The 13127-nt window shown below is 35.2% G+C and overlaps 2 protein-coding genes across 2 annotated transcripts; both read right to left on the bottom strand.

The window, feature by feature from the left end:
• Positions 1-254: 254 nt before the first annotated feature.
• On the bottom strand, positions 255-3856 carry LOC131631561 (sugar transporter ERD6-like 16). The gene is made up of 18 exons (XM_058902358.1): positions 3479-3856; positions 3298-3360; positions 3139-3228; positions 2978-3037; positions 2822-2887; positions 2631-2696; positions 2458-2533; positions 2289-2353; positions 2072-2164; positions 1891-1971; positions 1726-1810; positions 1538-1584; positions 1384-1446; positions 1240-1299; positions 1069-1122; positions 908-967; positions 700-814; positions 255-614 (listed from the first exon to the last, which is right to left on the bottom strand). Exons 1-18 carry the CDS (start codon positions 3665-3667, stop codon positions 499-501), a joined length of 1449 nt encoding a protein of 482 aa, XP_058758341.1. The 5' UTR covers positions 3668-3856; the 3' UTR covers positions 255-498.
• A 1350-nt stretch (positions 3857-5206) lies between these two features.
• On the bottom strand, positions 5207-12837 carry LOC131631560 (squamosa promoter-binding-like protein 7). Its single transcript, XM_058902357.1, has 10 exons — positions 12114-12837; positions 11845-12017; positions 11458-11684; positions 11289-11363; positions 11077-11184; positions 10601-10715; positions 10152-10287; positions 7276-7438; positions 5772-6317; positions 5207-5653 (listed from the first exon to the last, which is right to left on the bottom strand). The coding sequence occupies exons 1-10, from the start codon at positions 12611-12613 to the stop codon at positions 5366-5368; spliced, it is 2331 nt and encodes a 776-aa protein (XP_058758340.1). The 5' UTR covers positions 12614-12837; the 3' UTR covers positions 5207-5365.
• Between the last annotated feature and the right edge of the window lie 290 nt (positions 12838-13127).

Raw genomic sequence — 13127 nt, 5'->3', positions numbered from 1 at the left:
ATTGTTTTTCTGTATAAATACAATAGTTGACAGTATGGCACATAAAATGCTGTTATCTTTTGGTTATGGGGTGTTTGTTTTTTAGTCTCTTCTTGCTATTTGGTGTTTTAACACCTTGTGTTTGAGTGTTCTTAATATATTTCATTCCTTTTGTCTTTGCAATATTTTCGGATAGACAACTATTTTAGTCTGAATGTGTGAGAATTGCAGAATGTGAAAAGTTGTTATTAATAAGGCAATAACATATTGTAATATAGTACCAAAAAATGGACAGATTAAATTAACATCCGGCTATTCTTTTGTTTTGTTTACATATCATGTTATTCTTTCTAGCTATGCATTGGTGATCCTAAACAGATCCAAAAGAAATTGATAAAATGATTGCAATAATTGGACAGTGTCCTGGTCTTCTTTATGCCTTAAACTTGATGGAATCAAGAGAGAGACACACACAATGTCCATAATGTATCCAATTCATATATCTGTTTTGCTCATTCTCTAAGAACTAATGCAAGACTGAATTTCTTCCAATGTTTTTCCTTTGGTTTCTGGGACTACTTTTACAACAAATAGAATGGTTAAAAGGGAACATCCAGCATACAAAAACATTGTACCTGTGTCCAAAAACAATACAATTATTATCACAATCATCAGATAATTGACATAAGCATTAGTCTATATATTATGCTTTGTGCTTACCAGGAGAACTCCAACTCATAAGAAAATTGAAGGTATACGAAACCACCCAAGCTCCTAGCCAGGCTACCAAAACTACCAAACTTCCTGCAATTCCCTTCACATTTATAGGAAACACCTGCAATGGAAAATGTTAGTATTATGCTCCGTGCAGATTGAATCATCGATCCTCTTAACGCATTAGTTTTTGTGTCAAATGATAGATACATACCTCAGACATCACCACCCAAGGAACTGATCCCAAACCAATTGCAAATGATGCTACGTAAATCTGATTACAAGAACAAAAATGAGAGAATTTCAATTTAAGCATGAGTTTGAGTATAAGAATGTTAAGTTACTTTATCGATTTAAAAGAGGAAGAAAACTCACCAACACGCCTGCAACTGCTAATGTTGGCACCCACTCAAGCAATAAGCTTTGGTCCTGATTCATATGAATCCATATAGATGAATTTAGGATTGATACAGAAAAATATTAAAACACACTAAGAGTATTTGAAGTTTTCTTGTGACATAAGCAATCTTTTTAGTAAAGACTTGCCTTGAAAAAGAAAGCAATTCCGGTAATAACGCAGCCCAAGAATGTTCCACTTGCAGAAACCTGAATAACGAATTAATTTAGTTAAAACTAATTCGCTTTTCATTTAGATGTAGTTGAAAAGTAAGTGTTTGCAAATAGATTTACTGTTATAAGAGGTTTTCTTCCAGATTTATCCATCAAAATGGCTCCCAACATAGTAAATGGAACCTGTCATAATTCAATGTAACAAATAAAGATTAGACAAGATCATTATTACTAATATGGTTAATTTTTGAGAAATTATAAGAAAATCAATTACTTGTATACAAGCATAAGCTACGGTACCGGATTTTGCTGAAGAAAGCCCTGAAAATCAAGTTAAAACAGAATCAATAACAACTATGACGAACGGAACATGTTTGGAATCACAGTGAATTTGACAAAATCACGCCAAATTCACCATTAAACCAAATATTTTACAATCATCATCCAATTCGTCTTACTTACCTGCTGCAACAAAAGTCTCAGCTGTATAGAATCCTATGCCGTTAATTCCAACAGATTGTTGAAATGCCATTAGTCCAACACCAATCTGAAGTTGTTACAAATAGTTCATTATACACACACACTTTTGAATGAGCTTAATTTCTACAAATAAATTATGTTACTTACAACTACAGCGCGCACATACTTGCGTTGCAACAAATCCAACATCTTAACCTTAGGAAGGCTTTGAAGAGTTTCAATATTATCCTACATAGGAAAAAATGAATCCAGCTTAGGTAATCAAACATGTCAAACTAATTGAAATTATTTGCATGGTTTTAATCAGTTAAAAAAGCTTGGAATGTACCATAATTTCAATAGCTTCATGAGAAATATCAACATCTTTACCACGAAGTTTCCTTAAAGCTAGTTGAAACTCTTTTTCACGACCAACCTTTGCCTTAAAAATTATGAACATGTCATAAGATGTTTTTATAAAATCTCTCAAATAGTCTGATAAGTGCTTATATTAGTATATAAGCTCAAAGCGTTAATCCAACCAGATGCTATAGCTTAATCCTTACCAGCCATCTAGGAGACTCAGGAATGAAGCACAAACCAACCAACAAGCAAATGCAAGGCATTAGTCCTTCAAAGGTTCAATCCAAACCAAACCAAATCGACAATTAGTTATTAGTTTATCTCTAATTAATTATATCCTTGAGGCAAAAGTTCAAAGTTATGAATTACTACCTGCTAGTGCTAGTTGTCTCCAATTTATGACACTTCCTAATAAAAATGACACCGATGATCCAATAACAATCATAAGCTGCAAAACAATCATAAAGTCACTGATAAAATCCAATTCCAATTCAATCATACTTAATCATCCAAAAGATATACATTTTTTTGGTATATTTTCTCACCTGATTTGTTGTTGCAAGCATTCCTCTAAGATTTTTGGGTGCTATTTCTGCTATATATACAGGAACCTGATTCATTTTGCTTACTTTTGTTAGAAACATTACAATGAAGAGGCAGCATATATAAATAAGTTGAAGTTGAAGTTGAAGTTGAAGTTGAAGTTGATTTCTATGTTTATGAATGAAATAATTACCACGTATGAGACGAGTCCAATTCCATATCCTGTGAATAACCTTCCCAAGTCAAGTGTGGAAGAACCCTGCATTACATTACATAGGATAATGTAATAAGTTTCTCTTTTGTTTTTTGCCGCAATTTTTTAATTAAAAGATGAGAAACAGAAACATACCTTAGAGAAGAAGACAGCTATCCACCCTATAATGCAAAATCCCGTTGAAATTCTCATAGCCTATTTGTTTGTTGTTACACAATTCAGAAAAATTGTTTACGCAACTTCATTCATCTGTGTGTTAAAATCTTAAACGAAAAAATTAAGTGTTGCATACGTACCCCTTTTCTTCCAATGAAATCAGTAATTCTACCACTTGTTATAGCTCCAAGCATTGCACCAATTGTCACCAAAGAACCAAACATTGAAAACTGCAAATCCCAAAATTCAATTATTAAAAATGTAAGGTTAACAGAAAAACAAGAATAATATTTAATTACCTGAGCAAGAGACAGATCAAGATCTTCCCTTATAGCAGCTTGAGTAGGTGCTGAATAACCCACCTAATAACAAAAATAGTAACTTTTCAGCTTAACATAATAATAACCTTTAACTTTAGCTATGTTGTTTACTCTAATACAGAAGCATGCAAATAATAATAATAACAAAGAGTATACTTACACAAGTTCCAAATGAAAAAGAACCACAAACAGCAACAAATGTGCTGAGCAGAACCATTCCAATAGATCCATTTTCTACACTTTTATCTGATTCAACTTCTTCACATGCATCACTCCCTTTTTGAATGAATGGCTCTTGCATATACTTTACCACATTAATCTCTCCATTCTCAACATCCTCATTTCTCATTTTCTATAACTTGATATAACAAATTGCCACAAAACAATAATAGCACTATTTTTAAAAAATTGAGAGTTGTGAAAAACAACATGCAAAAGCATGACATTTATACTGCATGTATAAGTGCAAGTGTGCAACATTATTTTTACATGTTGACAATTCTGTCCTCATATTTGCATTCAAAAATATAGCTAGAGGAAAGGGTATGTCATGGTAACAAAATAGCAAGTGTGTGAAATGAAGCTGTCAATGATATGGCAGTCCAGTTAATCAAGACCCTATCTCTTGGAGAAGCTACAATGCAAGTTGTGATTATTTTTTGTAAAACAGATTTGCATGTGTATTCTGTGGTGAATGCATGATTGGTGTTGTTTATTTATTCTAGCTTACGTGGTTCATAGTAGGATGGAGGCATCATCAACATATGTTTATTCATTTTATTACTAGCTAGCTACAAGATTTTGAATGTTTTCTATAGCTTCAAGAAGGATGTTTATAGTCTATTAAAATAATTTGCAGATTGATTCAATTATTTGGGACAGCTTTTTAAAAAAATGTTTCTTCTACGTCATTTAGAAATAATTATATCAAATATACTATTTAAAAAAAAAATATAATATTAAATATATTATTTAAAAAATATTATATCTCATATTAATAGCAAAACAATTTAATCGGATCTGTGCATCAGCGATATTACGTTTCTGTCTGTTTTGACTTCCTCCAACCAACAACGAAGATTTCCAATTGCAAGTGAAGAGGTTGTTCTTTTTCTCTGGATCCTTCTAATTTAATCACCATCTTCAATGTCTCTGTCTAACAATCGCATCAATTCTCTTTTCAGGCGCTCCATAAAATGAATGTACCAAAATTTCATTTTTATTGAAGGTTTGGTGGCCGAGAAAATAACATACCCGTCTCGTGAAAATTATAGGAAATGTCATGACCCAAAACAAGAAGAGAATGTAAGTAACTGTGAAAAATGTTGGAGAAATGACCCAAAATAAGAAGAGAATGTAAGTAACTGTGGAAAATGTTGGAGAAATAAGAGCCAAATCAATTGGCACCTCCTCCCAAAATTATAAAGGAGGCATCATCTCACTTGACTAAGTCAAAAAGTCATGCACTAAGGAACCATCTCATGAACCATCTCATTTGGTGCCTTCCTTATAAATTTAAGAGATGTCGTCATTTCATTTGATGTCTCAACATGGTTATTTGTATAATTTTCTCCAAAACATAGTTATTTGTGTTTTTTTTCGGTTGTTTAAAAAAAAAATTCTGCCCTCAGACCTTTATGAAAATTATCAAAGTTCAATATTTAGCATAACTTATCATGAATTGAACTAATTTTTTTAGTTATAATTATAAATCCTTTTTATTAAATTTCTAAGAATTTCATTGCTAAGTTTTACTACTACATGGTGAAACGAAAATGAATAAAATGAATTATGATTATTATGTTGTAATAATCGGGTAGTATGCCTAATTATACCTTCTACCCATAATATTGGGTTCATAATTAGCACCTATTGCAATTTTCCAGGATATCAAAATTGAAAATCCATAAATCAACATGCTTGGACAGACCTTCCAAGTTTCAATGTAATAGAATACCTAATTGTTCTAATGACATCTATTTTTTATTTAGTATTACAACAAATATGTACCAGCTACAAAATACAAAAAACTAAATTGAAAAAATTGTTAATGGTTAAACAAACACCTTCTAATGGATACTGCTAACTCGGTAACCCTTCCACGATGATAGACGGATACGCATACAGCAAGACAAACAACAACCGAAACAAGTACAAATATAGTCGGTCGAGAGGTCAAGAATCCCTGGGTAATATGTCGATGGTCGCGTCTATTAGGCAAGTCTTCCATATTCATTATAATATCCCTTTTCAAAAGTGGTGTGTTATGATTTTTTTCATCAAAAGTAAGACTTCTCGGAACTCCCAACTCTGGATCTGCATTAAACAGGATACTCTAGAAAGCAAAAATAATCAATGTATAAGATAAGATACATGTTAATTGTGATAAAAGTGTACCATTTAAACAAAAATGTAAAAACAACACTATAAATAACAAAATTAATGGCTCTAACCTGACAATTATCTTCATCAACTGATAACTTGTCATCTTGAGAACAGCACCGGACAGGTTTAAAGCCTTCCCTTTTGGAGTGCAAAATTATACTTCCACCTTTCTGACAAATAGCATCTCTGGCATTATGCATGCATTTCAGTAGCGGGACAATGTCAACATCATTTGTATTGGATTTTATGCTTTCTGTTAAAATTATCAAATTTGGCAATATTTTTCCCAAAATGATAGTTGAATCATTGTTTATTAAAAAATCCAACAAATGGCAATATCTTTGAATCTGTGAAGCAGATACCATTCTGTCAAAATTTTCTGAAGTAGGATCCTTAAGTAACCATGCTATATCTACAAACAAGTCTGATGACGATGTATGAATATGTACAAAAGCTTTGCATGAGCTACAAATAGAACCACCAGATGCAGACCGAAATTGTTTAGAAAGGAGAGATGCATCTTGTTTTTGTTGCAATATCTTCATTTCAGTGCAAATTTCTTTATCCCCAATAAGTATAGGAATAAAGTTTGATAAACCAGACTCATTCTCAACCTATAAAAAAGAAACAAAAGATTAAACACATGTAAAAAATATGAATTTATATGAAATTTAATAAGAATTCCTAATATATCTACCTCCAAAATCACATCAAACCAAAAGGTTCCAACAATTTATCTAGACCTGACATTACAATCATAAAGAAAATTCTTACTATAATTTTTACAGATTGAGTACAATTCCAAACCCAAATTCAATAGTTTCCATGATAACAACAGCTTTTAATCAAAGAGCCTCATTCAATAAATCTTATTTGCTTTAGATAAGAATAAATTAGTAAATGAAAAGAACCAATAAAATATCAGTGCAGAATTTAATGCTGGTAAGACTTATGGATTTGCTAGAATTTTGCATGTTGGATTATATGATAATCTATAGATGCATTGAAATTAATTTATCAGAACAACAATAGTAGCAACAACAACAACCAAGCCTTATCCCAATAAGTGGGATCGGCTACATGCATCAACTTCCACCATAATGTTCTATCCAGGACCGTGTTTCATTCAAATAGTAAATCTCAGATCTTAATAATTTCTCTTAATAGTTTTTCTAGATCTTTCTCTACCACTAGCTGTTTAACTTTTCTTATCAGAACTTAAAAAAATAATAATAAGAACCAAATATAGAAAGGAAATTGCCAGCAAAAAATATGACACTTCCAAATTAAACCAAATTACTTAAGCTCAAAGTACTCAATTGTGACCATTAAAACTCCAATACCCTCAATTTGTTAAATGATTTTCTAGAACGAAATGCTGAAGTATTATGTCATATAGACAATTTAATTGCAAATAATGCATACGAAATTAACAAATCTAAAAGAAAGCATGCCAAACGTAAGTATTGGCCAGCGTCAAGTGATCTCAACGTGCTGTGAAACATAGCAAACAGGAAATACAAAATTGAGGCCAATGCATAGTTAAGGAAACAAATAGATGTCAATAACTACCTCAATAAACGCAGGGCCCATGAGATTTTCCTCAATATGAGGGACACGTATCTTATATAACTGATTGTCAAACGAACAAGAAATACTGTCTTCACTCCAGTTATGGGGAGACGGAACGCAATACTCGTACTTCATATACTTTCCATAAAATGATACAAGAAGCCTGCCATTGTTATAACCTCATTAAAGTCAGCAGTGCATTGATAAGTGAACCAAAATATAAACTAGCCAAACAAATATGATACATTTGAAAATGAGCATAAACATGTGTCGGCTAAAAATTTGGAGTGGTACCAAAAAGATTAATAACAAAAGGTAGCACCAACTAAACTGTGCAGCTAGTATAGGAATGCAACCCTATTAAGGATATTCAATTCCTAAATAAAATATATACAATTGCAGTATCTAGTATTCAGTTCTCTTCAGGAAGCAATAATGCAGTGTTTTACCAAATCAAGTATGTAGTACATTCGGGTATACTTAAATGGGATTCGTCACCCGGATTAGGATTAGAACTAGGTCCTATAATGGCCTGATACCGAGTTTAAAAAAATAATGACATGTTAATTAATGTTACGCATCATTAAATTAATAGGTATGCTCTACATTCATATACTAAATAATAGAGTATGTAGCCAAACAGTCCTTAGTGGGTATTTTAGTATACATATATTTGAATTCGAAAGAAATGATGCACGACTGCGCAGGAAAACTATTAAGTCTTAGCCAAACAGTCCTGATGTAAAATAAATCAAAATGAAAAAACATCAAGAGGAAAGCTATGAGGAAGCAATAACAAAGAATAAGATTTTATATCTCATTTCTTAGTGTTTTTAAAGCTGCTACATTTATTATCAGTTGCTATTCCTTCTCAATGCATTCATATCAAAGCCTCTTTCTAACAATGATTAATTACATTTATATATAACTATTATTACTTTTAAATGTTTATCCCCCGCCCCCTTAATTTGCTCGTAGAAGGAAAGTATCTCTTGCTCTCCCCCCTTTCACCAAGAAAACCGGATTCTATTGTGTCTCCCCATCTTCTCTCTTTTCCCATGGTAAATTCATAACTCCCCTTTTGTTTATTGGGAGAAAAGAATCTATCCCCCTCCCTCTTTCCCTTTCCATCCCATGGTAAAATCTTATCGCATCTCTTAGAACTAGGGTTGCGTCTAACTCATCTCTACAAAACCCCAGCTTGTAAGCTGAGGATTGCCCCAACTTATAAACACACAAGCCATCTTTCTAAACAATGTGGAACTAAATTCAACCCTTCAAACCCAACTCAATGAAGGTGTTGGAGGGTGTTAAGAAATGTGGTTGGGCCTAACTCATCTCTACAAAACCGGCTTGTAGGGTGAGGATTGCCCCCACTTTATAAGGACATGTTCAGGCCATATATTGTCCGATGTGAGACTCTTAACACACCCCCTCACGCCCAGGACTAGACAACTGGAGCGTGGAAATAAACGGTGGGTGGCCCAATAGCGGAAACCATAGAAGGTGGCCCACCGGATCTTAAACCAAGGCTCTGATACCAAGTTAAGAAATGTGGTTGGGCCTAACTCATCTCTACAAAACCGGCTTATAGGGTGAGGATTGCCCCCACTTTATAAGGACATGTTCAGGCCATATATTGTCCGATGTGGGACTCTTAACAGAGGGTACAATAAAGGCAAGCCAAATGATGCAATTTAGGCAACTAGGGGCAGACTGCAATGAAGGCGGAAATTCCAACACACCCCCTCACGCTCGGGCCTCATTGAAGCCGAAGCGTGGACGATGTGGGAAACCCAACAACTGATTTAGAATTTGGGTTGGGCGGGCCTAACACATCCCTACAAAACCGGCTTGTAAGGTGAGAATTGTTCGCACTTATAAACACAACACTGGCCATGTCTCTAAGCAAAATCCACCCCTTCAAACCCAACCCAATGAAAGGTGTTGGAGGCTGCAATGAAGGCAAGCCAAATGCCACAATTTAGGCTACTAGTGGCGGACCGCAATGAAGGCGGAAATTCCAACAGCCTCTTCGTCTATTGTTAGAAATCTTCGCCTCTCTCTTTTCTTTTGAACAGATTAGAGCCATTGCATGCTTATGAGAACAGTCCCTGCCCTCTCTTTTTTCCTTAAAATATAGTCCCAATACATGTTCTGCAGTAATCTTAGAAACAGAAGTAGCGGAACTAGAATGTGCATCCTAAATTGCAATTTTTACGAAGGTGCGGCAAATTTGGTAAAAGTTACAAAGTGTTAGATAATTTCAAGACAATCCAATCAGTATGAAATTATGAATCTAAAGCCCAATCAATCACAAAACAATGAATCATGTTGGTCATTACTTTTTTTCCATCGATCAATTATATATGAGCCTAGAGTTCTTTTCAAAGTTAATCGAATGGTTTATACTTTAGATTCAGTGAGATCTTCAAATGCTGCAATCTCACTACTCGGTCATAACATTCAACATCACCTTCCATCCCTTTCAGTTGTTGGGACTTCAAGAGACAATTGGATTCTGAATAGACTGTTATCATAGCAGCTGCCCAAGCCAGGGACTTGCAGGTTTATGCTGGAATAATTAGGGAGAGAATGGGAACATCTACCTGGCAGGGGAGTGAGAGAGGGCAAATCGCACATTCTAATATTTTCATTTCAGGTATAATACAAACACAGTTCCATTATTAAGTTGTTTTTTCTATTAATATCCTTTGTGTGGCTCTAGTTTCTATCACTCTCCTTATGACCTATGCGTGTTTTCCCAGCCAAAAGTATATACAATGCACAAATGCAAATAAATATGTTTTCATCTGTCGAATGAATATGGCAAAAATCTGCTTTAAATGATATTTAGAAGAGGTGAAACTACATACCGAAACTTAGGCTGCAGCAAGTTACTTCCACAAGCAAAAAATTCCATGGGTTTTCCTGCTTCAAAGCATGTGGGGTGAATGTAATGAAGCTTAGGTGCCTGCATGTTTACCTCGACTTTTGTCACAGAACTTCCATCTGTAATCATTGAAACGTACTGGCTAATTTAGACAAATTGAAAGCTTCCAAACTCGGAATTTTAAGCAAATAACTCAAAATAACGAAAACTTGTATTAATTACACAATACAATTAAAGAATCAACCGTTCAATTTGTTTCATAAGAATCAGAAACACGGTGCTCCAATCACTGAGATGGAGTATCAACACACTAAAGAGGTAATCATAACTCTTAACAATCAGGTTCTAAAATACTCTTCAAGAATAACAACTCAAATAATTTAGGTGAAGAGTGAACCAAAAATAAGAAGGGAACAGATGAAGAAAAAAAACCTTTCATAACACGGAAGATCGTGTCATTCAGATGAATTAGAGCGGCGCCTCTTCCAGATAGCATCTTTTTGGGAGCAACAAGATCACGCACATAATACATAGGGTCTTTGAGTAACTATTTGATCCATAAGAGAGACAAAATGAAGTCATAAATCAAAAAGGGAAAAAAAATATTAACCAATCAAATTCAGTTAAAACTTGAAAACGGGGTTTTCATTCTTTTTATTAGTTGATTAATGAAATTCCCGATTCGTAAAGTGAAGGGGTGGAGAAATGTTAAAGGTGGCACATAAATTATTGGAACACAAACAAACATATCAATGAAGCAAAACTAGCAACCGTGAGAATGAGCTTAACAAAGAACAATAAAGTCTAATACGAGGCACATAACCAGAAAGCATTCATTTTACTGCCAACGGCCGCTTAAGATATGGCACTAGAACTATAATGCAAAGAACATCAGGATGAACTCTTACATTTATCCACATAATATTTGGCATTGCAACAAATACTGTCAGGATTGTACACCCAGGGCGGATATATCCCTCCAGCTCCACAGGCATACTTGCCAACCATTGGAATATCTGCAAAAACATTTGACAGCTTGTTAATCAGTCACTAACATGTAGATGGCAGAAAACCATGCCACAGCCAAAATACTAAACTGTAATAAAAATGCTTTAAATACTTGGAGCCGTAGCCTTCTAGGAAATTCCGCAGGATTCCAATCGTAAAGCTTAAAAGATACCCGACCTGTTTGGCACTACAAGCAAACATTCAATCAGAAAAGACCAATCACAAATTCTCACAAAAATAAACACGTGAAAGAAAAGCAATAAACAAGCAGGGCAACCCACCATAGATGAATAATCATTCTTATTGTCACAATACGAAGGTGATTTGGAAAGATTGGAAACATCATTTCCAACATTTGCTTGTGTTTCAGCAGAAGCAACAAAGGACACACCACTCTCCCCATTAATATTCTGGGTCTCTGGAGTTGAGGACCCAACAGCAACCGGTTCTTCTTCATGATCCAAAGACACTCTTTTATCAATATTCTCACTACTCAAATTCGAATAATCTGCAAGATCCATACACATCCAGTGAATAAAAACCACATGCAAATCAAGTTACAAGATGCCATCCTATGCAAAAGAAATAAAAGAACAATTATTCAACCATTGACTTAACAGTTGACAAACTGAAAATGTGATGCTGATCCAGAATATAAACCAACCAACCTATCCCTGCTTCTCCATCACAATTGGAATCATCATTCACAGTAACAGTTTGAACTTCATGATCAACCGCTGATGCAGAATCAGCAGGCTTTCTCCGCCTCCTAGTATTATGCCGCTCCAATTTTCTTCTACAACTCCTTTTCCCTTCGTCAAAATCCGGTAAAACATGAAACCTATAACATCAACAAAATCAATAATCACGTCACGATAAACATGATCTAATTGAAAATTCAAAAGCATAAACATAAACTAATTAACTTCAATCTTACTTTCCACACTGCTGACAGTATCTCTTCGCCTCGCCGTCAATAAGAACAGTAACAGCATTAGCACATCGCAAACAAACCCTATGCCGTCGATGATAGCCTTTAAGTTCAGAGATATCAACTTCACAACTCGGAACCTGACATCGCGCGGATGCAGACGCACGCGCAGCTCGAGCGCGTTTCTTGCCTGGTAAACCGTTATCCTCAAGCAGCGCATCGAGTTCGGGGCATGCACAAGGTACATGACCCGCGAGGAAGTTGGAGCAAGTAAGTCTCGGGTCGCGTTTTCGGATCTTGTCATTCTCCGGAGGGTTGGGGTTAGGGTTAGGGTTTGGAATTGGAGGGGGAGGTGGAGGTTCGTTTTGGAGGTTTAAGTTAAGTAATGCGTCGTCGTCGAGATTGAAGTCGAGGAGGTAGCTTAGGTCCCAAACGGAGGAGAGATCGTCGGGAGCGTCCATCGGAGGAGGAGTAGGGTGAGGTTGAGGTTGGGGTTGGGGTTCCATTGAGATGAAATTGTTTGAGGGAAAGTGCGGTTGTTGGAGAGTGGTTGGATGTTTGGCGGAGAAGGTACGATACGGTGGTGGCTGGTCCTGGTTGTTGGGGTTTGTTTTTCCATGCCTACAGTAGGGTCATCGTGGCGACATTTTCAAGTTTTCTTGGTTGCCTTCGCCACGCGCTGTTTAGCCTTTGCATTACACGCGTGTATTATTCAATTCATGAAATGTCGCCACATATGATGAGATGAGATCAGATGTGTGATACCGCTTATAGCAGTGTTTTAAAAACCGGACCGGATATCAAACCGGTGAGGGTACTGGGTCACTGGTTTATTGGTCGAACCACTGGGTCACTGGTCGAACCACATGACTAAACCAGATTAAACCGGATAACTCGGTTGAATAGATCGGTCGTTATAACAAAATTATATAGGTATAAAATCTTTCGAACCGGATGATTCAGTCCCTACAAAATATAACTAGTACTTAATGTTTTTTGAAAACATCATATTTTAAAAAA

The sequence above is a fragment of the Vicia villosa genome, unplaced genomic scaffold (assembly GCF_029867415.1).
Source record: "Vicia villosa cultivar HV-30 ecotype Madison, WI unplaced genomic scaffold, Vvil1.0 ctg.000843F_1_1, whole genome shotgun sequence".
In the NCBI taxonomy this organism is placed as follows: Eukaryota; Viridiplantae; Streptophyta; class Magnoliopsida; order Fabales; family Fabaceae; genus Vicia; species Vicia villosa.
This window is presented reverse-complemented; position numbering and strand designations above follow the sequence as displayed.

Excerpts from the sequence above, each read along its gene's own strand:
- LOC131631561 (XM_058902358.1), bottom strand. The coding sequence starts at position 3,667 with ATGAGAAATGAGGATGTTGAGAATGGAGAGATTAATGTGGTAAAGTAT. Across the intron at positions 1,811-1,890 it reads AGTATGTGCGCGCTGTAGTT|ATTGGTGTTGGACTAATGGC; the intron begins GTAAGTAACATA and ends TAACAACTTCAG. Across the intron at positions 1,123-1,239 it reads GAATTGCTTTCTTTTTCAAG|GACCAAAGCTTATTGCTTGA; the intron begins GCAAGTCTTTAC and ends CATATGAATCAG.
- LOC131631560 (XM_058902357.1), bottom strand. The coding sequence starts at position 12,613 with ATGGAACCCCAACCCCAACCTCAACCTCACCCTACTCCTCCTCCGATG. Across the intron at positions 11,685-11,844 it reads TGATGGAGAAGCAGGGATAG|ATTATTCGAATTTGAGTAGT; the intron begins GTTGGTTGGTTT and ends TGGATCTTGCAG. Across the intron at positions 7,439-10,151 it reads TTGCTGCAGCCTAAGTTTCG|GCTTCTTGTATCATTTTATG; the intron begins GTATGTAGTTTC and ends TAACAATGGCAG.